Genomic DNA, 26231 nt, shown 5'->3' with positions numbered 1-26231 from the left:
AGGCTTGACATGGAGGCTGGGCCAGATCACAGAGGCTGACAGAGTAGATCTGGGAGCCTCTGAAGGTTTGCAAGCAGGAGTGTCTGATGAGCAGTCTGTGCTCTTTCAAGAAGATGAAGCTGTGGGTAGATGGAGGGTGGGCTGGATGGAGACAGCAAGTTTCCAGAGGGAAACTGCCTGAGTCTCTGCTCTCTCCCCATCAGCACCAGCCTGGGTGGGACTGGCCACAGTGAGTGCTCAGCCAATAGTTACTGAATTGTGAAGGACTAAAGGCATTTTATTTTTTATGGTTGGGTTTTGTTGGGAAAGGAAATAGTCTCAACTACAGTTCCAGAAACTACTGAATGAGGAACCCAAACCAAACATTCCATCATGAACGGGAGGCCAAAACCCTGATCATCCCCGGCAAACATCACGCCCAGCCCTTGGGGACCCCAGGGGCAGTGTGTTCACACTCTCTGTCCGCATTTCTCGCATGACTTTCATGCCTATAGAGGTTGGGGTGGTGGGTTGCTTCCTTCATGCATAGGAAGTATGCAGACTGTAAAATATGATTATATTGGGCCAAGGCAGGTTCAACCACAGCAGCCCTGGTTCCTTGGGGTTGGAAGGACAGAGCCCTGTCTCTTTGACCCCAAAGTCTGTAAAATCAGGTGGCAGGTGGCCCTGGCCCTGCCTCTTTTTTTGCCCATGGCTAAGGACAGTTAAACTTCCCTTAGGACCAGATAACTCTGAAGGGGGTTGGAGAGCTGTCCTGGGCTTAATTATAAGATGCTTAGCAGCTTTTCCGGCCTCTAATCTCTAGATGCCATAAGCACCTTCTACCCCAATCCCAAGCTGCAACAACAAATTATCTCCAGACATTGCCAAACGTTCCCTGGGGGACAAAATCACCCTGGGTGGAACCGCTGCCCAAGGGCTCCAAGTGGCAGCCTCTCTGGCCTACAGATGTGTTTTATTTGGCCATTCAGAGTGTTCAAAAAATCTGACTCTTCCCAGCATTTAAAAATAAAAATTCTCCTTACATGTCCAGATTTTCAGCTTCTCTTGCAAAACTAAAAGATCCAGAGAGGCGGAGCTCCCCAAATTGGAGAACAGGAGCCCCTCTGGATGGGTTGTGCTCTCCGGTTGGCCACAGCATCTCCATTCATTTGTTCATTTGAGTTTATGACCCAGAAACCAGTGGGGTCTCCCTGGGGTGGCTGTCTGTATCCTCCTGGTGCTCATTCAGACAGCCATCGCAGAGCTGCCGAATCTGAACCTATGAGAGGATCTTTACACAAGCACTCTTCTCATGGCCCCACCTCTGAGAGCTGCCGAAGAGTCTGCTTCCTGAGACTGAACTTCCTGACTCCCCTGTGGACGCCGACACCACTGCCTTTGTACAATCCCACACCCCTGAACCCATCCTCCTGCTTGCACTACTGTTTCCTGGAGCTCTGCAGCTAGGTCCTCACCTGGCTTCAGTTTGATTTACACAAGCATTTGTTGAATGGCCTACTACACACCAGCTTCCACGAGGCACTAAAGACTCAAAGCTGAGTGAGACCTGGCCCCCGTTCCATCAGCCACAGCCAGCATTTCTAGAGTACATTACATTGATAAACACCGTCCAAAGTCACCTCCATACATTATCTAATGGAAACCATTAAGGCAGGTACTATTATACCTACGTGGCAGATGAGGGCTGGCGGCTCAAATGAGTTAAGCGACTTGCCCCAGGCTATACAGGCTTCAGCAATACTTGAACCCTGAACTTCCAGATGTTCAAGCTGGTTTTAGAAAAGGCAGAGGAACCAAAGATCAAATTGCCAACATCTGCTGGATCATCGAAAAAGCAAGAGAGTACCAGAAAAACATCTATTTCTGCTTTATTGACTATGCCAAAGCCTTTGACTGTGTGGATCACAATAAACTGTGGAAAATTCTGAAAGAGATGGGAATACCAAACCACCTGACCTGCCTCTTGAGAAACCTGTATGCAGGTCAGGAAGGAACACTTAGAACTGGACATGGAACAACAAACTGGTTCTAAATTGGAAAAGGAGTACATCAAGGCTGTATATTGTCACCCTGCTTATTTAACTTATATCCAGAGTACATCATAAGAAATGCTGGGCTGGAGGAAGCAGAAGCTGGAATCAAGATTGCTGGGAGAAATATCAATAACCTCAGATATGCGGATGACACCACCCTTATGGCAGAAAAGGAGGAGGAACTAAAGAGCCTCTTGATGAAAGTGAAAGAGGAGAGTGAAAAAGTTGGCTTAAAGTGCAACGTTCAGAAAACTAAGATCATGGCATCTGGTCCCATCACTTCATGGGAAATAGATGAGGAAACAGTGGAGAAACAGTGGCAGACTTTATTTTTCTGGGCTCCAAAATCACTGCAGATGGTGACTGCAGCCTTGAAATTAAAAGACGCTTACTCCTTGGAAGGAAAGTTATGACCAACCTAGATAGCATATTAAAAAGCAGAGACATTACTTTGCTGACAAATGTCTGTCTATGGTTTTCCCAGTAGTCACGTATGGGTGTGAGAGTTGGACTATAAAGAAAGCTGAGCACCGCAGAATTGATGCTTTTGAACTGTGGTGTTGGAGAAGACTCTTGAGAGTCCCTTGGACTGCAAGGAGATCCAACCAGTCCTAAAGGAGATCCAACACCATCCTAAAGGAGATCAGTCCTGGGTGTTCATTGGAAGGTCTGATGTTGAAGCTGAAACTCCAATATTTTGGCCACCTGATGTGAAGAGCCGACTCATTTGAAAAGACCCTGATGCTGGGAAGGATTGGGGGCAGGAGGAGAAGGGGATGACAGAGGATGAGATGGTTGTGAGAGAGTCATTTCCTAGGCAGGTTGATAAGAAGTCTAGGGGTCCCCAAGGAGAGAGGGGTCTGAAATTCTCAAGGAGAAAGAAAGGACAAACTTTTTTTTCTTTTCTCTCTACATTCCTTAGGATTATATAACAATAACTTATCCTGCCTGAGGACAGTCTCTGGATTAAACTTTCTGGCTAATTCTGTTATCTTAAAATGTAAATTATGGGAGTAGGTCTGTCTTTACAAGGATTATATAACAATAATGTATCCTGCTTGAAGACAGTCTCTGGATTAAACCTTCTGGCTAATCCTGTTATCTTAGAGTATATAACTCCACTGCTAACACTAGCAAGCGGGTACTCTTTCTGCCCCCTTCTGTTGCCTATGTCAGAAACTTTCTCTATCCCTTTTATACTTTAATAAACTCTATCGCACAAAAGCTCTGAGCGATCAAGTCTTGTCTCTGGCCCCAGATTGAATTCCTCTCCTCCGGAGGCCAAGAATCCCGGCCGTCTTTTCGTGGTCCAGAAACAACCTTTCAGTTGGATGGCATCACTGATTCAATGCACATGAGTTTGGGTGGGCTCTGGGAGTTGGTGTTGGACAGGGAGGCCTGGCGTGCTGCAGCTCATGGGGTCTCAAAGAGTCGGACACGACTGAGTAACTGAACTGAACTGAACTGAACTGATACAGCTAGGAAGGGGCAGAGCCAGGCTCAGGTTTTAGTTGGTCTAACCCCAAAGCTGGCACTCATAAGGACTTTCTGTGGCCTGTTTCCCCAGCACCTAGACGAGATGCAGGCACACATGTGAAGAGAAGCCACTGCAGTGCTGTCACAGAGATGAGTCCAGGCCAGGAGTCCAGGCTGCAGAGGAAGGCATGCCCTCTGGAGTCCACCTGCCCATCGTGTGCATGTTCTCACCACCTGTGCAAAAATCTGCATCCCTGGCCCTTGCCCTCACCTGCAGGCAGCTCAAGTTCTCCTTGGCTTGGTACTCCTTGGCCCACCTGCCCTGCTAGGGCTAAGTCAGCCATGCTGATTCATCTCTGGCTTCTTCCTTCCTCCTTGCTCTGATAACAAAAGATGAGACATGGGTGGAACTGACCGGCGCTTGCCTTGTCACGCCAGATGGTTGATCCAGCACGGCACCCGGGCTGACCAGGTGTTCTGGCACCTTGTGTCTAGTGACTGGGTCAGAGATGGAAACATATTTCAGGCTGAGCTGACGAGAATCTTCCCTGAAGTTTTCTAAGAACCATATTCTCAGATCTTCTCTCCTCTGGGGTTGCTAAGCTAGGACATCAGGGGTCTTGGGCTGCCCGCCACACGGAGAGTCGGGGTCTTGACAACAGTATTTGTGTCCTGATCTCGTGATGCTTAGATAAGATCTACCTGTGGACTTTTCCAGCTTATGGAATCTTGTGAATTTCCACCTTGGCTCATGTGAAAGAATACTGATGCATTCTGTGTTTATTTTAGCATGAAGACACCAAAATGACCATGGGGCAAGACAGTTTTCTGAAAACCCTCTACCAAACACCAGCTTTCAAACAGTTTCTGCAAAAGAACCACTTTCCAACCAAGTAGAGAAAGTGTAAGCCCCTTCGAGGCTGGGACTCTGGCTTCCCAGAGTGCTGATAACAAAGACTGGAGTACAAAAAGAGCTCCATAACACCTGTGCATGAGCTAAGCAGAACACAGAGGCAGAAGTACACAGACACTAAAAGGAGGCCACCTTTGACTCTCACTTTTTTGCAAAAAAAAAAAAAACAACAAAAACCCCACATACATTCACATCAAGATGGCACCAGTTGACGAACATTTTTTGACACAATGGTTCTGGAGTGAAATCAGTGTTTTCACCAAAAAAGTCCTGCCATGGATGACTGGATTTGGTTTTCAATGCAGTGCTAATCTCACTGTAAAGAGGAAACCCTCAAAGCTGTTACTACAGATCCTAAGACTTTATGAACTGTATTTGAAAAGTCCTCTTCAAGGGTATGTCTCTGTCTCTCTCAAGCTAACTCAAATGTGGAGCTGGTCACTCTGAACATTTAGAAAACATTAAAATGCTGAGTTTTAATCACAGGACTCCCTCTCACTTTTTCAGAGGACACCGTTCCAAAAAAATGCTTTAGGAAACTGCAAGGCAGGGAGTAAGGTGGAGCCATCCTCAACTCCAGCCATCTCATCAGGAGCTGAGTCAGCAACATCTTTCTCCCTTTTGTCTTTGCTTGATGTTCTCATGTCCGGTTTTCCCTCTCTGGGAACATTCCATGGCTTCCCCAGTTCTGGGGTTCCAAACAAACAATGGGAAACCAATACACAAACAAAACAAAGTAAAACCCAAAAACTCTGTCTCTTTTCATTCTAATCCACTGCTTTTCCATATTCCAGCTTGTTTTCTCATCAAATAACAAAACTGGAGACCCACAGATGTTTCCTATTTAAATAAATGATATATGTGAGCACTGGCCATCTCCCAGATAGACTGTGTTTTTATTTCTAAAGCAAAGGCATTAAGGGTGTGTCTCGGAGGGATGGAGCATTTCCAAGTCTGTCCTGGAAGGTTGGCTCATCCCTGAACACAGCTGCTTGGACAGCTGACTGGCTGATTTCTCCGAGTAGTGTCTTAGCTTACTGGTAACCCGGCAGCCAGAGCTCTGGCACGTCCCCATCCCTGCCTCCCAACATCCTCCTCAGCCTACATTCTGCCCACCTTCCACCTGGACCTCTGTTATCCTTCCCCCTCCCCCCACCTTCTTCCTTTTCCTGCTCCTCAACACCTCTCTTCTTTCCTCCCCTTTCCAGACTGATTTCTGTCTCCTGTGGCTGCAACTCCAAATGTTGTCACTGACTTGTTTTCACAAGGAGCTGGAACACCCAGGCTGGGAAGTCGGGCTTCAAGGAAACAGGAAGGCCCTGCACCTATTCATCTAATTCCCTGGACAGAGGTGGGCCCCACTGGTACCTCCCCAGGAGCCCTGCAACGGGCCGAGGCAAGAAGCCTGGCATTGTGTCTGTCTAACCCCCTAATTATTTCCACCATCTCTCTGCGACCCTGTTTGTGTGAAAGCCTTCATTTTCAGAAATGCTTAAAATAAGGTCTGAGGAAGCCCAAGGATACCTTGGAATGGCATGACCAACTGACCTGATGTCAAGACAGGAGTTTCTGAATCGTTCCTAATAATACTAAATATTATTAATAATAATAGTTATCATCATTAGCAATAATGCTTAGTACTATTAGTACCAGCACTATAATACTTATCCTTAAGGATAATAACAACAATAATAGCTGTTGTTTCTTTGATCTCTTACCATGTACCAGGCCCAATGATAACTGCATCACAGACAATACCTCACATAAGCCTAATATCAGCAATTTATGGGATATAACCCCTATTATAATCCCACTTTAAAGATTAGGACACAACCTCAGGGAGGGTGAAGAATTTGCTCAAGATCACAGAGGTAGTAAACGTGATTCTCTCTCAACCATTCCACTCTGTTGCTTCCACTCCATTGTTGGGAGAACTATGACTCTATGTGCCTTTAGAATTTTTTCCCCAAATATTCCAAAATAATTATAAAACACACATATTCCTCTGCCTTACTGTAAAAAGCATGCTGCTATTTAAGAGGCTCTCTTTTAGGTCACTGTTGATATTGGACAGCACCGTTTAGTAGAATCTCCTGTTTTCCATGACCAAGTCCTGGCCCCAACCACTGGCTTCCTGGCCAAGGCAGGAGGACAGGGCATGGACCACTGGGCTAAGTCTTTGTGAAAACAGAACATACTCAGGAACAGTCTTTCCTGACTATGTCTCAGACTTTCTTTTTTGTTTTTTTTGCAAGGTTTGGGGGACATGAATCTCTCGCAGATAAGCATCAAAAGGCTCAGGGGATGGTTGAGGATCTCTGTGTCCTAAGGATTGTGATAAACCTGTCTTTCTGAAAAACCCATAGCTACAAAAACCAGAAACCCCTCAGCCTTGAGCTGTTTTCTCCCCCTCTACTTTCTCTTCAAGGTGGATATGGGTGTTGTCAGGATTATTTGTTGGGTTTAAAACATTACTGATCACTTATTGCTGCTGAATCACTGACCTGAGATGTCTCTCCAACCTTCTTGTCATTTTTTAATCTGATCTTCTACTTCATTTGCATTGTTTGTGTAGAGGATGTAATAGAGGATTGCACTGGCATTTCAAAAATGTCTGTACCCATGTATCCACCCATCAATCCACCATGTTCCCACCCATCCACTCATCCACCCATTCACCCATCCACCCATCCACTCATCCACCCATTCACCCATCCACCCTTCACCCCATCCACCCATCCATATCAACCTCCCTGATCCACGCCCCTGTTACTTTCCACCACTAACCTGTGCATTAGTGTATATGTGTAACAACTGAGTCCAGCAACTCTCTTTTCAAAGCCATCAAATACACCAAATCAGTCATCCTTAAACTTGGCTCTGACCACATCACCTCCTATTCAAGAACCTATCTTAGGTGGTACTTAGAAGTGGAACTGCTGGGATACAGGCTGTGTACCTCTTCCTTCTCTGTCACTGGACACTCCCACTCTTCTCCAGAGGGGCGAGTCCAATTTACATGCTTATTAGGAGGAGACAAGTGGCTCTGCTGCTCCACATTCTTGCCAGCACTTGGATTGCTTGACCAACCTAACAGGAGTCAAACTGTTTCATTTTGTTTTATTTTACCTTCTCCTGATTACCAGTAAGTATGAGCATCTTTTCTTACAATTTTAACCATTTAAATTTAATTTTTTGTGACTCACTCATTTATATCTTTTACCCATGTTCTTACTGGGTTGTTTGCCCTTTTCCGATTTTTTTTTGGTAGGAGGTGATTTTTATATTCTGGTTATTAACCTTTTATTAATTCTATGCATGCCAAATATCTTTTCCTTTCTTGGTCTGTATCTTCCCTTTATTTATTTGTTGCAGCTGTTATTGAATAGAACATTTAAATAAAACTTATATAATGAAATCTATCATTATTTTCCTTTATGGTGTATGCTTCTTTTGTTTTGTGCTTTATGTTTAAGCAACTTTTTCCTACCTCTAAGGTTTTAAATAGAACCTTCTACTACATCTTCTTCCAAAAATTTTTAGTTTTATTTTTTACCTTTAGCACTTTAACCCATCTAGAATATATTTTTGTTAACTAAGGTGGAGGTCTAATTTTTTCCATATGGAAAAAAAAAAAGTGTGTGTGTGTGTATGTGTGTTTAAACCAGTTCCTAAAAAATAACAAGAAATGGACAAGAAACCAGTGGAATTAGCCCCATTTCCTAAACAGGCCATCGTTCCCCCCAGTCTGTAATGCACTACTGCCATACTATGTTCCCATTTGTGGAGGGCTTGGTTTCTGAGCACTGATCTGGCCCACCTGTTAGTTTACCTAGAACTGCTCTAGCACCACCCGTTGTACTATCACGTAAGAGGAAGTCTTGATATCTGATAAGGCAAATGCTCCAACAAATACCAAAAAAATATAACCTACAGGACTTATTTTCTTTTTATGGGGCAATCAAGTTAAAAATTTAAAGCAAGTAGAAAGTTTCAAAGAAAATCTTTGAAACAATCTTTGGAACTAAAATATAAATAATTCTGAAAAATTTACGGGGCAAAGAAGAAATTGCAAAATGGAAATTATGAAATATTTATACCTGAATGACAATGAAAATATCACATCAAAATTTCTATGCTGCAGATAATTTATAGCACTAATGGCATTAATTTTCAATCATTCTTGTATTCTAATATATGCATTTTTAAATTACATTTTCTAGTTGGCTATGACAGGCATACGGGAACATTATTAATTTTTGTATATTGATCTTGGAATCAGCCATCTTGCTTAACTCTTTAACAGGAAGTACAATATTTACTAGTGGTTTTTGGTAAATATTCTTTATCAAGCTAAGGAAGTTTCCATTTATTCCTAATTTGCTAAGAATTAAACGGTGAAAAGTTAGAAGCATGCTTTTTAAAAGTCAAGAATGTATTGAAGGAACTTCGAAGGTGGTCCAGTGGTTAAGAATCTGTCTTGCAATGCAGGAGACTCAGGCTTGATCCCTGGTCAGGGAACTAAGACCTCATGTGCTGCGGAGCAACTAAGCCCTCACGCCACAACTAGAGAGTCTGTGTGCCACAACAAAAGATGCAACAAAGATGCTTGATGCAACAAAGATCCCACATGCCGCAACTAAGACCCGATGAGCGCTAGGTCGCTTCAGTCCATGGGATTCTCCAGGCAAGAATACTGGAGTGGGTTGCCATTTCCTTCTCCAGGGGATCTTCCCACTAAGACCCGATACAGCCAAATAAACAAATAAATATTTGAAAAGAAATGTATTCAACCTCCTGTGATAAACCATAATGGAAAAGAATATTAAAAAGAATGTATATATATATATAGTTGGTGTATGGCACAAACCAAGACAATATTGTAAAGCAATTATCCTTCAATTAAAAATAAATTTTAAAAAAGATATATATATGTATAACTGACTTACTTTTCTGGACAGCAGTAATTAACACAATACTATATAAAAAAATAAGTCAAAAAATTAAAATGAAATTTAAGAATGCCATTTCTCTCCCATTTTCCTCTACTATACCAATTGAGGTCCAAAAGGCAAGAAAAGGAAATAAGAGGTTATTTAAATTAAAAAAAAAAAAAAGACAATAAGTCAGAAGTAATCAGTGAATGATTTCCTGAGCATATTTTATTTCTGACTCTTTATTTAATCTGTGTGCCCTGAATGTTTCTTTATCCCATCTCTGAACTTAATTCTCACTGCGTTTTTTCTCAAAGGATTATTATTTCCCAATAATCATCCTAATAGTAGTTAATATTTAATGACTACTTACTGCATACCAGGTAGACATTTTATACCATCACTTTTTAATCCTTACAGTGACCCTAAGAAGGAAGTTTTTAATTAGCTCCATTTTGAAAATGTTGAAACCGTGAGGATTTAGGGATTAGGTTGAGTTCATGCAGCTGGAAAGTGGCAGAACAGGGACCCTGAAGTCTGTCCACACCCCTAACCATCACACCACAGTGCAAGGCTGGCTGACCTGCTCACGATACAAGACCAGATTTTTCTGCCAATGGACCTTTGCTTCGGTCTAGAATCCTCTGACTTTTCCCAAATCTCCGCATGCCTGCTGGGGACACAGTAAGGCACCCCTCAGAATGCCTTCAGGATTGGGGAACATATTCCCTCAGCTGTGGGGAGTACTGTCTGCAGATACCCCACTGTCAGCACTGTTTGGAACGGCCTCACAAACAGGCATCTGCCCAAGGCCACATCTCTCAGGAGCAACATGAAGGTAGAAAGGCCCAGCTTCCTCCCCACAAACCAGGACAACCAGAAGGGCCACCCCAGCCTCAGAGCTCCCCAAGGAGTCCTTTGAGGCCTTTGTTGTGACTGCACATTCCCTGAATCCTGCCTCTCTCCCTTCCTCTTGCGAGGGGGTGCACTCCAACAATACTGGCTAACATATCCCTGCAATGTAATCCCTGTCTCGGAATCAGCTTCCCAGGAACCCAAGCTGGCATGAATCCTAAGCCTCACTTCGAGATTCACTACAAATGCTGCATCCCCTACACAAAACCTTCCCCAAACTGCCCCTCAGCCCAGATTAAAAGTCCTCCTTCTTCTAAATACTGATATCACTCATACACGTCTATCTTCACTTCCACTGTTCACTGTGAGCTCCTTGAGGGAAGGCACTATGTCTGACTCATCCTTCTGTCTCCTTTAACGCCTGCCTTTTCCATTGAGCGTGGGCTCTGGGATCAGACAAATTTGGATTCAAATCCCTTCTTCACCTTTATCAGCATCAGTTTCCTCATCTGTAAAATGGGGGCGATGACAGCATCTTCCTCTAACACTTTAAGAAGTGAATGTTTAGCCTAGAGCCCAGCACATAGTAAGCACTGATTGTTTGTTATATATGATTATTGTGTATCTATTGTGATGAGAGCACTAACGCATGTTTTCTGAGTGAGCTGGGAACTCCTGACAGCAACCAGGTCAGCAAGCTGCACTAGCAGGGTGAGTGCTCACAACTCATCTCCCTGGGAGACAGTGGAGACAGCTGAAGGCTCCAAGCCCCTGGCAGTCTGCCCGCTTCACTCTCTCTCCGTGCAGGCCTCAGAGCTGGATCCTCCAGCATGCAAGCCCTCACTCTCTCCTGCAACCCAAAAATAAAAAATAAATAAATAAATAAACTTGGCTTTGAATCCAAGGCCATTGGTGCTTTTGATCTTGGTTACAAAGCAAGGCAATTATTAGATACAAAAGTCCTGATTTATTTATGAAATGCGACGGACATCTTCAAGGCGGGAACGAGAAAGCTCACTCTAGACCAAGCCCTTATTGCCATACCATGAATGGCTGCTTTCAAACACAGGGCCCCCGAATGCCCTTTCTTCTCTGCTAAGAGTCTTTCCTCATTAGTGCTTGCTTCAGAACACCACAGCTTCCAACAATCAAACTCACTCCAGGGCTGGGACAAGTAATTAAATTCTGCAGCCATCGAAGCAGAGGATAATGGATGGCTATTGTTAAGCAAGCTGAGGCTGGAAATGAAATGGGCTCCAATGCTCAACCTCAGAAATGGTTGAGGCGGAAAGAGAGAGCAAGAACGGACGCAGATGGACCCTCCCTGCTGGTGCACCACAGGGGGCAGTGGAGTCAGGGCTGGACCTGGAGTAGGAAACCTGCACTGGGGCCAAACTCTGCTCTTACTGGAAAACAAAGGGGTGGGGCTAGGTAAATCACTCCCCATGTGTGATCCCCAGGTCAGCAGCAAAAGAAGCGCCTGGGAACTCGTTAGAAATGCAGGTTCTCAGGCCTCACTCCTACCTGGTGCATCAGAAGCTGTGGGCTGAGGGCTCAGCAATCCGTGTTTAACAAGCCCTCCAGCTGATTCTGATGCTAGACTTGAAGAACCACTGGTGATCCTGTTTCAGGATGAGGCCAAAAACTCAACTGCACAAAGGACCAAGGAGCTATTAAAATAAAGGGGTTGGTGTCGTGCGCCAGACAGTGTGGGGGCTATGGAGCAGTGGAGTGAGTGTGCCCTGCCTGAGGGCCAGCAGCTTCTCAGCTCTGGACAGCCACATATGGATCTGGGACCGTCAGAGCTGGTTTTTCAAGAGAAATACAAAATTCTGATTTTTATGTGAAATTCTACAATTTTAAAATATTGGTTCAAGTTTTCTTAACAAAGTGAGGGCCAAGCAGATTACACTTGAGAATCAAGTTCAGCTGGGGACCACCATTTTGCAGCCTCCATTCCAAGCTGCCTTGGATCCCCATCGTTGACATTCTGTCCACTGTGCTCCTGCCCTTGTCCTAACACTGAACTTCTAACCTCCTTTCCCCCCTTGGGAGACTCCTATTCATCCTTCAATGCCCGATTCAAGCATCACCTCCACTGCTGAACTCATTCTCAATTCTCTGTTTTACTTTCTATCTTCTCCACTATGAAAACAGAAAGGAATCAGATGGGGCCAAAGAACTGACATGAAGAAGAAGGTAACACAGAGGAGGAAGGCATGGAGAAGTTATGAAACAGCCTTTTCCCACAGAGGAGGAAAGAGGAAACTCCTGCAAAAGTGATCATTTTTGCTGTTTGAAAAATCACTTAAATAAGGACACTGATCCCATATGGCCAGCATCTAATAAAATGAAGTTTGAAAAGGGCAAATATAAAGAAACACAAGTGCAGAATTCATAGGATAGATTAAAAAACATTTGGTACAAAATTCCCAGGAGATTTGAGCTGAGAGTTCAGAGTGAGTCAACCATGTGATGAGATGATCATGAAAAAAGCAAGTGCCTTCATAGGTTTCATTATTAGAAATAAAGTGTCTAGACAGCCCTGCTCTCTTCCTAGCTGCTCAGAGCTTCCTGTAGAGTTCTGAGTGGTTCTGAGTATTAATTTCTGCGGGTCAGAGAAGCCCTGAAGTCTGACCCAGGAAGGGAGAAAATGCAAAGCCAAGTCACAAGGGGTCAGCTGAAGGAACCTGGTGTGTTCACCCAAAGGCAGGACAGACCTGGGTATGTGGTCATGATTTCTGTCTTCAAGTAACGGATAGGTTTCCATGTGAATTGATGTAAGTGGCCCACAGGACCTGTGAGTGAAAACCCTGGAAGATTTTATCTCAGCATTGGGAAGAATTTTCTATTGATCTCAGTTGTCCCTGAATGGAATACAAGATAATGAATGCCTTTGCAGGGGCTGAGTAGGGGGAGATCTGGCAGAGAGAGAATAGCTCAGGAAGAAGATAATAAAAGGACTGGAAGAGAAGACCTAGAGGACATCCATTGCTTTATTTTTCACCCCTCTTGTAAGGAAAAGCACTCTGTTTTTTCTGGGGAACCACCTTCGGCCATTCTCTGTCTGACCTCTGCATCTGGGGAAGTTGAGTGTACACCCGATTTCAGGGATGTGTTTCCCAGGCCTGGTGGGTCTGCACTGCATCTCATCAGAACAGGTCCAGCTTCAGAAGCACTCATGTGACCCACACTGTGTCAGTCGGAACCTGGGAGACCCAATTCTGGGAGAAGGGACCTCTCACTTTCTGCTGCACTTGAAGCAGGTAGGATGTAAGCCTGGGGCTGTGGGGGCCATGCTGTCATCACAGAGAGAGACTGACTATACATCAGCCTTTCTCCCACCCTTCTTAAAACAAAACAAACAAACAAAAGAACTGGAAAACAGAAAACACTGGAGCAGAGTTGCAGAGAGACTAAGTTCTGACAAGATCCTTTGTGCCCTTGAAGCCCACATGCCTGAAGCCAGTCTTGGCTCGGAAGAGCAGATAAGCTCCCTTTCCTCCCTCAAGTTAGTGGAACTGGGTTTCTGTTGTTTGCAACTGTAACAGTCCTGATCACTATGGTGAACACTAAGATTTCATACAGTTCCACTCCGGTGGATCCACTTCTCACACTTAAAGCAATAGCCACCTGTGTGCAGAAGTCCATTTGCCCAGAAGCCTAGAATGACTATGGAATGGGAGCTGCTGCCTCTAGGCATAATACACTGCACTGTAGAAGGGGGAACGGAGAATCAAGAAAGGGTGAGTTATTGAGTCCAAGAGCATTCTGTGCCACTGAGAAGCTGGCAGGTGAGGCCGCTGCCCCAGGCCCAGGCCCAGGCCCAGGAGGCATGCCTGGCCTGGAAGCCACTCCTGCAGAGGCAATGCAGGAATGTGACTTAGCAGATGGTAAAGGAATTCCATGCCCCCATGCGGCACTGTCGCCATCTCTACTTCCCACATGAGAAAACTGAGTCTCTGAAAGACCTGCTTAGGGTATCACCACCAGTGAGAGGCAGTTCTGAGGACAGATCCCAAAGTCCAGGGGTGGTGCCTCCTGCAGATGATGACAGCTGGCCATTCTTGGGCTTACCTTCTCATCTGTAAAATGGGCTGAGTGACGATTCTGTTCCCTAGTCTGACCAGAGACCAGCCTCTGCAGAACTATCCTCATGTAAGGATGCAGGCCTCGATGCTGAGATCATCCATAACTGACAGGATACACGGGGCCACACTGTGCTAAATCAGCCCATCAGGCTCATCCCCAGCTCTCTCCTGGCCCAGAGGGGCCAGATTATTTCCTTTGTTCTACAGGCACAGGCCTGGTAACAAGGCAGCCAGGAGCTCAGCTGTAGACATTTCTTCATTATTTTCCACCCTGTTAACCTCCATCACAAATGAGGCTGCTGTCAGCCTAAATGAGAGCTGAAAAGATTTATCTCACTTGTCCATGGCTCAGTTCAGGAAAAGACCCTCCATTTCCTAAAGGCCCTAATGACCTTTCTCGGTGAGTCCCTCTCACCCAGGAGTAAAGATGTGATGGTGGTGGCTGCAGGCGGGGGCCTGTGATGGGACCAAGTAGTCTGAGTCACGTCTGCATGGCTTTGCAAAGCGCTATGTCAATGTTTCTTATTATACGGTATTTACCTTCCTAATTATGTTTGCTTATGCAAATATTAAAGTTAGACTACACTTCAAAGAAATAGAATAAAAACAACAGAATGGGAAAGACTAGAGATCTCTTCAAGAAACTTGCAGGATATCAAAGGAACATTTCATGCAAGCGTGGGCAAAATAAAGGACAGAAACAGTAAGGACTTAACAGAAGCAGATGAGATTAAGAAGAGATGTGAAGAATACACAGAAGAACTGTACAAAAAAGGTCTTGATGACCCGGATAACCACAATCGTGTGGTCACTTAGCTAGAGCCAGACATCTGGGAGGGTGAAGTCAAGTGGGTCTTAGGAAGCATCACTACGAACAAAACTAACAGAGCTGACAGAATTTCAGTAGAGCTATTTCAAATCCTAAAAGATGATGCTGTTAAAAGTGCTGCGCTCGATATGTCAGAAAACTGGGAAAACTCGGCAGTGGCCACAGGACTGGGAAAGGTCAGTTTTCATTCCAATCCCAAAGAAGGGCAGTGCCAAAGAATGTTGAAACTACTGAACAACTGAGCTCATTTCACCTGCTAGTAAGGTTTGCTCAAAATCCTTCAAGCTAGGCTTCAGCAGTACGTGAACCAAGAACTTTCAGATGTACAAGTTGGTTTTAGAAAAGGCGGAGGAACAGAGATCAAATTGCCAGCATTTGCTGGATGATAGAGAAAGCAAGAAAATTCCAGAAAAATATGTACTCCTGCTTCATTGACTACACTAAAGCCTTTGACTGTGTGGATCACAACAAACTGGAAAATTCTTAAACAGATGGGACTACCAGACCATCTTACCTGTCTCCTGAGAAACCCATGTGCAGGTCAAGAAGCAACAGTTAGAACCAGACATGCAATAACGGACTGGTTCAAAATTGGGAAAGGAGTATGTCAAGACTGTATATTGTCACTTTGCTTATTTAACTTCCATGCAGAGTCCATCATGTGAAATGCCAGGCTGGATGAAGCTCAAGCTGGAATCAAGATTGCTGAGAGAAATATCAGCAACCTCAGATATGCAGATTATACCACTCTAATGGCAGAGAGCAAAGAAGAACTAAAGAACCTCTTGATGAAGGTGAAAGAGAAGAGTGAAAAAGCTAGCTTAAAATTCAACATTCAAAAAACTAAGATCATGGCAACTAGTCCCATCCCTTCATGGCAAATAGAAGGGGAAAAAGTAGAAGCAATGGCAGACTTTATTTTCTCAGACTTCAAAATTGCTGTGGATGGTGACTGTAGCCATGAAATTAAAAGACCCTTGCTCCTTGGAAGGTAAACTATGACAAACCTAGAGACTACATTAAAAAGCAGAGACATCACTTTGCTGACAAAGGTCCATCTAGTCAAAGCTATGGTTTTTCCAGTAGTCATGTATGGATGTGAGAGCTGGACAATAAAAAAAGCTGAGCGCCAAAGAATTGATGCTTTTGAATTGTGGGTTGGAGAAGACTCTTGAGAATCCCTTGGACTACAAGGAGATCCAATCAGTCAATCCTAAAGGAAATCAGTCCTGAATATTCATTGGAAGGACTGATGGTGATCCTGAAGCTCCAATACTTTGGCCACCTGATGCAAAGAGCTGATTCATTGGAAAAGACCCTGCTGCTGGGACAGATTGAAGGCAAAAGGAGAAGAGAGTGGCCGAGGATGAGATGGTTGTATAGCATCACCGACTTAACGGCCATTAATTTGAACAAATTCCAGGAGATAGTGAAGAACAGGGAAGACTGACATGCTGCAGTCCATGGGATCGCAAGTCGGACACAACAACAACACTTCATAAACACGGCCCCAGGAAGAAATTAGGGCAGATTGTGTGGCAGGAGGGAATTAGCTTGCAGTTACAATTTTGCCATAGAAGACATCCTCAAAGCAGACAATCCACATATAGACCAGGGAGAGATGACTGTATTTCAAACCAACTTGGCATCTTCCTCTGTGTGTCTGGCAATCCCAGGTCACCTCTTCCCTAAAACTGGCACCAGGTAAGAACAGATGAGCTATATCATTTTAATAGTAATAGTCTCCTACACTAGCATAATAACAGCCAGCTTTCCTGAGCATTTATTCAATGCCAGGCTCTGCTTTCCATGCTTTCACAAATAAGGAAACTGAGGCTCAGAGAGTTTAAGTAACAAACCCAAAGACATATAGCTAATAAATGATGCAGCCAGGAATATGAACCCTGAGATTTAAGAATTCTGGACCCAAGACAACACTCTGAACCACTTCTCAATAACAGACCCCTCCTTCACATGCACCACTTCATTTAACCCTCACACTGTCCTTGGGAAGTAGATGATCTTAACCTCATTTGATAGACAAACAAATGAGCAAACTTTGACCTTAAAATTCCTGTTACAGAAATTGATCTTAAGAAAATAGCAGTAGCCCATCAAATGATGAATGAATAAGGAACTTGTGGTATGTATATATATATATATATATATATATATATATATATATATAAAATATTATTCAGCCATAAAAATGATGAAGTTCTGCTATTTGGAACAATGTGGATGAAACTAGAGAATATTATGCTTAATGAAATAAGCCAGAAAAGACAAATACTGTATGATATCATTTATATGTGAAATCCAAAAAAATAATACAAACGAATGTATATGCAAAAAAGAAACAGATTCACAGATACAGAAAACAAACAACTGGTTGCCAAAGGGGAGAGGAGCAAATAGAGAGATACAAACTACAATAAATTAAATAAATAAAAAATAAAGATATACTGTATGGCACAAGAAAATATAAATATTACCTTGTAATAACTTTTAATGGAGTACAACCTGTAAAAATACTGAATCACTATGCTATATACCTAAAACTAATATAATGTAAATAAACTATACCTAAATTTTTAAAAAAATAGCAGTGAGTATGACAAAGGTATATATAAAAGAAGCTCACAGCAGCAATATTTAAAATAATATGGAAATCATTGAAGTGTTCAATAATAAACGACTGGTTAAATAAACTAGGGTATATCTATATGATGAAATACTATGTAATCTTTCAAAATGTTGTGGAATTATATTCAATGATATGGAAAAAAATTACAATCCAGTGCTATCCAATTTGTTAGGTAACATAAGCAGAGAGTAAAATCATATGCAGACTGATTTCATTTGGGAAAAGTACACACATATTCTACAAAATGTATAAATACAAGCACTCATAGAAAATGTATTTACATATGTACATATAAAGAAATTCCTTTGACAACCAAAGTGATTATGGCTGAGAGATAACATTTCAGGGTGATGTTATTTTCTATGTGTGAGCTCATCTCTATTTTTCCAAATTTCCTAGAAAGAACGTACAACTTACCTAACCATGCAAACGTTTTTATCTTGGTGGTGGTGATGGTTGCTAAAGTGGCTGAGATCCGAGCCACATCCAGGACTCAAACTTGGAGCCTGGGCCCCAAGTCCAATTCTCAGCCTCTTGTCCCCTTCAACACGCCTGCCCCTTGGTCCCATGTTCCCGGACCACACCCCACCCTGGTTGACAGTCTCACTATGGCCAGCCTGGGGCAGAAACCCACCTTTTTGAAGAGTCTGATGACATCCTCACTGATCTGGGAGAGGCGGACGATGACGTTGTTCATGAAGATGTCGTTGAGGGTGGCGTGGTCTCGGCTCTCCCGCCTGGTCTGGTGCAGGACTAGATACCAACAGTTTACGGGCGAGAGGAGATACTGGTCTTTCCTATAGAAACCAAGACAGTTCATTGGAATTTCCATCCACAAATGTTCTACATTGTCACCCACTGCAGCTCTTTTGACCTTAGTGGGGCCCTTTCAAATTCATTTTCCTATAACACATTTAACAGCGACAGAGACCATGAGGCCTCCCAAGGTCACAGAGCAGAGCTGGGAGGCCACTTTGCATCAGTGTTTCCTTAGGAAATGAAATATTTATGTCTTCTCTGTGCTTTACCAAAGACCCCTCTGTTAGCCTCAGTAAAGTGTGTATATACCCTGGTGTCCAGGAAGAGTGAAGGACAATTAGAAACCAGTGTCAAACCAATAACCCCATGTTGCCACACAGGGCATCAGGGCTGTGTTCTTGACCTATAACCCTTACTCCACTTTCCAAGGTGGGAAGGTGATGTTGAGGCAGAGGCTCATTCATCACCTTAGGGTGTCTGGCCCAAGGTCCGATCCCCCAGGCCTGCCTGGCTCCCCCAGGGGCTGACCAGGGTTCTCTCAGGAAACGCAGCCTCCTATCAGCACTTTTGAGGAGGGGAATTCGGCTGACTCCCAGTACGACCATATCATCCTCCCAAAGTCAAGTGGAAATAAGGGAGAGGGGGGCCCTGAGGGCCTCTGGGCCCCCTTACTCCACCCAAACCCTGGGCTTGGGAAAGATAGGTGAGGAGAGGCCAGTTGACTTTTCTATCACCAAATGGGCTAAAAATCTGTCCAGGAAACAGGAATCTGGGAGAAGGAATTTGGTTTAGACAGAGGATGGATAGGTTAGAAACCTCTAAGAGGAAGGAAGGAGACATTATGCTATAAGATAAATGAAGCAGCTTCTCCTTTGCTTTTAGCCTAGAGAAAAAGCCGGAACACTGAAATCCAACAGCCCAGCCTCCTATCTTCCTAATACCTCGGCATTTGCTCCACGTGAGGTCTCAGGTGACTGTGGCACAGATCTGCCTCCCAGGGGCTCCTAATGAGGCAGCTGAGGCAAAAGTATTACAGTGGAAGGTGCTGAATGTTATGATAGAGATGTGCAGAGCATCTGTTTTGCGTGAGAGGTTGGAGAAGACGCAGAGTTCCCCTTACGTCCCCGTCACATCGTCCCCTGTGCTCTCCTGCCAACTTCTCCCCACCTGGGGACTTCCCGCACTCTGTGCATCCAGAGTGCATGAGCCCCACTTTCTCTCTGTCTCTGGGTCTCAGCCTAAATGATACTCTCTGGAGAGCATGCCTCTGACCTCACTCTAGGGCAGGAGTTCTCAGAGGTGGAGCCCAGCCCAGACGCATCAACTCCACTTGGAAATTTGTTGTAAATTCTGGGGGCTACCCTAGACCGCTTAATAAGAAGTCTTGGCCCTGAGCCCAGCATCTGTGTTTTGACCAGGCCTCCAGGGGATTGTAATGCATACTCAGGTTTGAGGATTTCTGCCCTAAGGAGCTTCCACTCCCCACCCATTGCCCTACTTGAAGTTCTTTGAGAGCAGGAAGTGTTTCTCTCTTAGTTACCATAATCAGTGCCCAGAAACATGCCTGACACATAGCATATGCTATGGAAGAAGAACCCAACAAGAAGGTCAAATTTGTGCTGGGTCCTGAAGCATAGGTAGGAGCTTTCCAGAGGAGCAGAAAGAGATGGAATTGTAGGCAGAGGGACATATGGATAGGAAGAAGTAGCTCTGCAGAGCTAGGAGCAGAAGAGCAGAGCTAAATCCTGAGTATGTTAGGCGAGGACATAAGGATGGGGAGATCAGTTAAAGGCTTGTCTGTGGGGAGCTGAATGCCAGCCTAACAAGTCGGGGTTTTATCATCTAGGCCACATGGTTCTCAACCCGAGTTGCACACTAAAATCACCTGGGAAGCTTTTTAAAAACACCAAGATCCAGGCCCCTTCCAAGACCAATTAAGTCAGAATCTCTGGGGGATAGAGCCTTGGTATTGGTATTTTTAAAACATTCTCCAGAAGGGTCTAATGTGCACCCAACGTTAAGAATGCCTGCTATGGGCAGTGCGGAGTCATGGAAGTTACTTAAGCAGAGGTATGATCTAACCAATGTGTATCTTACAAAGATCACTGAGGGCAGACTGGAGGATGGTGGATGGATGGGTGGGTAGATGGACGGGTGGATGGATGGTTAGACAGACGAGTGCAGGGGTGGATGGGTGTGGACATAGGCGTGGTGCTCGAAGTGGGAGGACCAATCAGGAGGTGACTCTAGTCCAGGAGAAGAGAGATAATGAGGGCCTGGGTGGTGGCCAGAGAAGGGCAGATTTAAGAGACTTCTCACCAGGAGAGATGAGAATCTTGAAGACTTCCTAGAAATAGAGAGGAGGTGGTGGCTCAGATGGTAAAGAATCTGCCTCCAAAGCAGGTAGGTCCAGGTTCAATCCCTGGGTTGGGAAGATTCCCTGGAGAAGGGAATGGCTACCCACTCCAGTATTCTTGGGCTTCCCTCATAGCTCAGTTGGTAAAGAATCTGCCTTCAATGCAGGAGACCCAGGTTCGATTCCTGTGTTGGGAAGATCCTCTGGAGAAAGAAATGGCAACCCGCTCCAGTATTCTTGCCTGGGAAATCCCATGGACAGAGAAGCCTGGCAGGCTACAGCCCATGAGGTTGCAAGAGTTGGACATGACTTAGCGACCACCACCAGGAAGGGGGAAGTGAACGGTGATTCTGAGGTCTGGATCTCAGGTGACTGGGTGGATGCTGATGATGTGAACCAAGATAAGAACTGCAAGGGGAGACATGGATTTAGGAAGGAAATACTTTATATCCTATTTCCACTACTTCCTAGGTGGTGATGGGAATGGAAAGATTAAAGGTGAGATGAGATAACTGAATTGTTACCTAAATTACTTCAGGGGCTGAACTCAGCCTGAGGATGCAAGAATTGAATAGCATCAGGGAAACAAAAGTGCAAATTTTATGGAAGTCACACCAGAAGGTGAGTTTCAGGGGGAAGGAAAAAGATCTTGAAAGGGTGCAGAAGTGCTGGGACAGCTTGGGGACCGTTAATTAGGTCACCTGGCCAGGGAGACTGTATAAGAGAGCAGAAAGGAGCTGGTTTCCTTGGCTATGGGCAGGAGGCAACACAGCCTCACACAGGATTGCAGGGGTGGCAGAAGGAGCGGAGGCAAGGAGAGAATTACCTGGAAGCAACCAAGGACTTGTCAAGCTAAGGTAAGAGGCTGCTGGGAAGATGAAGGCCTTGGTTCATTCAGGCTTTCATTCGTTCATTGTCTGTCTCTGTGTGGACGTACCAGACAGGCAGGCGAGGGGCTGGACATGCTCCAATGACCACGGCAAGCAAGACTGTGCTTGTACAAGCCTCCCACTCAGATAGGGAAAGAGAAGGTGACGATGCAACCTCATAAACGTAGTGACAAGAAGGAGACTATGGGGCAGAGAAGGCCCCCTTGCCGAGATCTGGTGGAGGGGTGAGCATGGGTGGATCCTTAAGGAAGCACTTGCTAGACTGAGAACTCAAGGCTGAAATGGAGTTTGACAGGCAGAGTTTCTAGGTGGAGAAATATAATGAACAAAGGACTAGACAGAGCACATTAGTGAGTTGAACCATAGTTAAGGGGGTTTGAGCATGGTGTCCTGGGGTGATGGGGGAAGAATGAAAAACGAGGCTGGAGAATTAGGCAGAGGCCACACAGGCCTTTAAGTCTCAGTAGAGAGTTTGATCTTCATCCTGATGTTGGCCAGGAGTCACTGAGGGGTTTAGAGCAAAGGAATGAAAGGGTAAAATTTCACTTTCAAACTCTCACTCTGGCTACTGTGTGAGGACAAACTTGAGGGGGCCCTCAAGGGAAGTTGAGAGATTCAAGAAACATTTAGGTGGTAAACTGACTGCACCCTGAGATTGACTGGTTGGAAGGGAGAAGAAGATGCTCAGAATGACTCACATTCTCCCAGGTTGGGCTCCTGAGAGAGGGGTTGGCATTTACTGAGATGAGGGCACTTATAGAAACGGGGCAGGGAGGGAAGGTGATGGCTTCCTTTTAAAGGGCGTATGGAACACCCAGAGGATGGTATCTGGGCTAGAGAGACAAATGTGGACGCTGGCAATGAGCCCTTGGATGATATTTGAATCCATGGGGTGACCTGGAACTCTTTACAAATGCACATGACCACATGGCAGAAGAGTCCAATCCTCAGGAGGCTATGGCTGGGGGGTGGGGCAGGGCCAGCCTCCTCCTGCCCTGGTGACCTGGAAGAAGTGTAGGATGGGAATGAGGGGCCAGCCCATCCTCTGCAGAGACACTGTCCCAAGCCTGCCTTCCAACCAGCAGGCCCATCCTCTGGGTCCACCCCACACAGGAGGCTGCTCTGGCTCACCCCACCTTTTCCCAGCCCTGGCTCCTCTCCTATGGGGCAGCTCACCTGTAAGACTAAAAGATTGGAGTGAACAGGGCTGTCCACAGCCAGGGTCAGGGAAGAGTTGACCATTCTGTGGAGAGCTGCCATCTGTGACCCTGGCCACAATGGTACCTGGTTCTCACCACATCAGAAGGAAGAGGGAAGGGCCAAAGACAGGGGCCTAGCCAGTGAGACAGAAAGACACAGTAAAACAGAAGCACACCTGGACCTGGTCAGGGTGTGGGTGTTCCCCTGAGTTCATACTGCCTGTGTGACTATAGGTAGGTCCCCTAAGTTCTATGGCCTGGCTACTCAGACCATATTGTCAACCTTGGTGTTAAACACCAGAAAATGCCTCCACCATCATTCACTCACGGTCATTCAGCAGTTCATCCACTTGATACATTCTGATCAAATAGTTCACATGGACCAGTCTCCAGGGGACATAATGTGGAGGATAAGAGACACAGTTCACACTTCCATGGAGCTCACAGTCCAGCAGGGACACAGGTAACCCTCAGAGCATTCAGTTCGTGCAGATGAAGTCATAGTTGCACAAGGTGTTAGAGGGGAGAGTGTGGTGCATGAGGGCCCACAACAAGGGGACCTGGCCTGATTTCGGGGGTCACTGAAGTGTCCCTAAGGGAGAGGACCTTTCAGCTGGGCTCTAAAGGAAGAGATGGGGGAGCCAGATGAAGGTGGGCTCAGGGAAGAGGGTTTCAGGCAGAAGGAACATGACGGGCAAAGGTTCACTAGGGGGCAGGGAGCTCGGGGCATTTAAGGAACTGAATAAAGGCCACCGTGGCTGGAGCCCAGGAAGCAAGGCAGAGGAGGGGGCAGGAGCAAGGTCCCGAGAGTTCTGGCCGGTGCAATGGCTACCATCCTGCTGGCCATCTGCAGTGTATCTGGACCGGAGGAAGAAGCATGTAGGCCACAGATGGCAGAGCTGGACACTGACCTTCTCTTTTCAGGGGGTTCCTTGTCCCTTTTGAAAACAGGACCCCTTTGACCTGAGACCCAGCTCTCCACACTTGCAGCCATCTTGCCTGCTGCAGCCACACTTCTGGAAAATGCCAAAATTAATGTGGGTAGGCGCTCTGTCCTCTATGGTACATCCTGAGGGCTTTTCTGCTTTCCCAATCCTGCATCCCTGTGTCTACACAGCATGTGGAAGCTGCTGAGCTAAGGTAAAATTGAGAACTTTCACATATACGCGTATGTGTTTTCCTTTTTACAGCCAGAAGATAGCAATGACAATTTCTGGTGAGTCACAGCTTTCTTTCCTTGGCTAAGACAGCTGGGTATGAGGCTCCAAGCAACTGCAGCTAGAGGAGCGAGGCCTTGCCAAGCTGGCAAGTTGGGCAAATGAAATCAGCAGTGAGCCAGCTTCTCCCACTTCCCGGCTGGGGGCTGGAAAATTCCGCTTAGCAAACAGAACCCACTTTCAGGCCTGCTGAGCCCCCCTTTGCAGATGAATCCAAATCCACTGCCTTGGGATGGTGGACCCTCTAGGAGGGAGGGGAGCCCCTGAAGCTCACCCTATCCCCAAGATGCTGAGTCCCTGCCTCTGGCTTCCTGCTCCCTTCCAAGACATTCCCAGGTCTTGTACCGGGCTTGCTTGGGTGGCTGCCAGCAGAGCTCAGGAAAGCACTCTCTCAATCAGTTCCAGGGCCCAAGAAGTATGCTTAACCTCTTGCTACCTAAGTTGCCCCGAGCAGGATTTGATATTCGTTGTCCTTGCTGGGAGCATGAACGATTAGTTATGCAAATATCAACTGGGTGCCATCTTTTGTGTCAGACAGTGGGAAGTAAAATGAGTCATGCTCCCTGACTGATGGAGCTTACAGTCCAGTAGGGGCCTCAGATGACAACCAAATAAGCACATAACTAGAAAGGAAATGGTGTCGGTGATAAAGAGCTATGAAGGAGAAACCCATGGTATCTCCCCAGTCTAAAATGGCAGAGGAGGGGGCTGTGTACCTCACCCAGGGAAGGTGGAGGTGGTTCCTCTTGTCACTGAGACCTGGTCCCTCTTGTCACTGAGAACTTAGCTGAGATGTTTCTCCTCATTGAGGCCTTCTCTGCTCCCTAGCAGCTCCCTGGTCTCTAGCCCACCACCCTATTTTTATTGTTATTAAACCACTACCATTCCTGGCATCCGCCCACTTCATTTACTTTTTGTTTCTGTCTTTTACTCCTTTATAGCTTATGTCTGTCTCTTTCTTTCTTTCTTTTTTTACAGCAATATCCTTGTTGTCTTCTGTCCTTCCTCAGATAAGACTGATACAGCCAAACATAAAGTTTATGTCTATCTTGTTCACCACTGTTTCTCTGGTGCCAGGAAGGTCTGGGCACACAATTGGCAGATAGGTGAAAAGTGCCAAAAGGATGAGCTGGGACCAGAAAAATGGGTAGGGTGTATGGTGGTGGACGAGGGATCAGGGAGAGAATCCCCAGAAGTTTCCGAGGGCAGAGCGGGTGGCCAGGGGGGCAGAGTGGACCAGGGCTGGAAGGGCAGGATGAGCGTCTGGGCGGTATACTGCTGGACACCAGGCTGCTATGTGTCCAGACAGCACCACAAATGGGTCACTTCAACAGCAGAAGTGTACTGTCTCCCAGCTCTGGAGGCTGGAAGTCTGGGATTGAAATGTTGGCAGGGATGATTCCTTCTGAGGGCTTTGGGGGAGCCCCCTTGTTCTGTGTTCTTCCCACAGCTTCTGGGGGTGTGCTGGCCATCTTTGGTGTCCCTCGGCATTTGGCCTTCACCTTCACGTTCACATATGTTTTCCCTGGATATGTGTCTATGTCCAAATTCCCCTCTCTTTATGTTTTAGGGACACCAGTCATGTTGGATTAGGGCCCACTCTAATGCCCTCATCTTTACTTGATTACCCCTGATAGAAAGACCCTATCTTCAAACAAGGTCACACCTCAGGTACTAGAGGGTTTAGAACCTCAACTGTGAATTTTGGGAGGACTCAATTCAACCCATCATAGGCTGCTACCCCAGGTGGATCAAGAGTCTGAGGAGAGTTTGAGTGGTAACTTAGGCATCTTCCCTGGGGTTCACGAGGGAAGCAGATGGACCTTTGACACAGAGGATAAAGTCTGACCTCCTCTGCTGGCCTTTAAGGCCCAGCCCATCTGCTGCCAGTCCAGCTCTTTCCCTTAACCCCCTCTCTGCTCCAGGCAGTAAGTAGGTGAAGCTCTGACCAGGAATGGGTTTCTTGGTTTATTTATTTTTTGCCCTCAAGGAATCTGAGGCCATTTTACTGGGAGTTGAGGAGCATGCT

At 45.6% G+C, this 26231-nt stretch overlaps 1 protein-coding gene across 50 annotated transcripts in view; it reads right to left on the bottom strand.

The window, feature by feature from the left end:
• SRGAP3 (SLIT-ROBO Rho GTPase activating protein 3) overlaps positions 1–26231 on the bottom strand; it is a 324141-nt gene that overhangs the window by 91673 nt on the left and 206237 nt on the right. For all 50 annotated transcript variants that reach the window (XR_014064772.1, XR_014064771.1, XM_081528011.1 and 47 more), the window contains one exon: positions 18416–18578. Coding sequence is in view for 48 of the 50 variants with exons in the window: in XM_081527986.1 (XP_081384112.1) it covers positions 18416–18578 (163 nt within the window). In the remaining 2 variants the exon portion in view is untranslated. The remainder of the gene's footprint in view (positions 1–18415; positions 18579–26231) is intronic.

Source organism: Giraffa tippelskirchi, chromosome 9 (genome assembly GCF_054371585.1).
Source record: "Giraffa tippelskirchi isolate mGirTip1 chromosome 9, T2T-mGirTip1v1.2.pri, whole genome shotgun sequence".
NCBI classification, from domain to species: Eukaryota; Metazoa; Chordata; class Mammalia; order Artiodactyla; family Giraffidae; genus Giraffa; species Giraffa tippelskirchi.
Note: the sequence above shows the minus strand (reverse complement) of the source record. Positions and strands in the feature narration are given on the sequence as shown.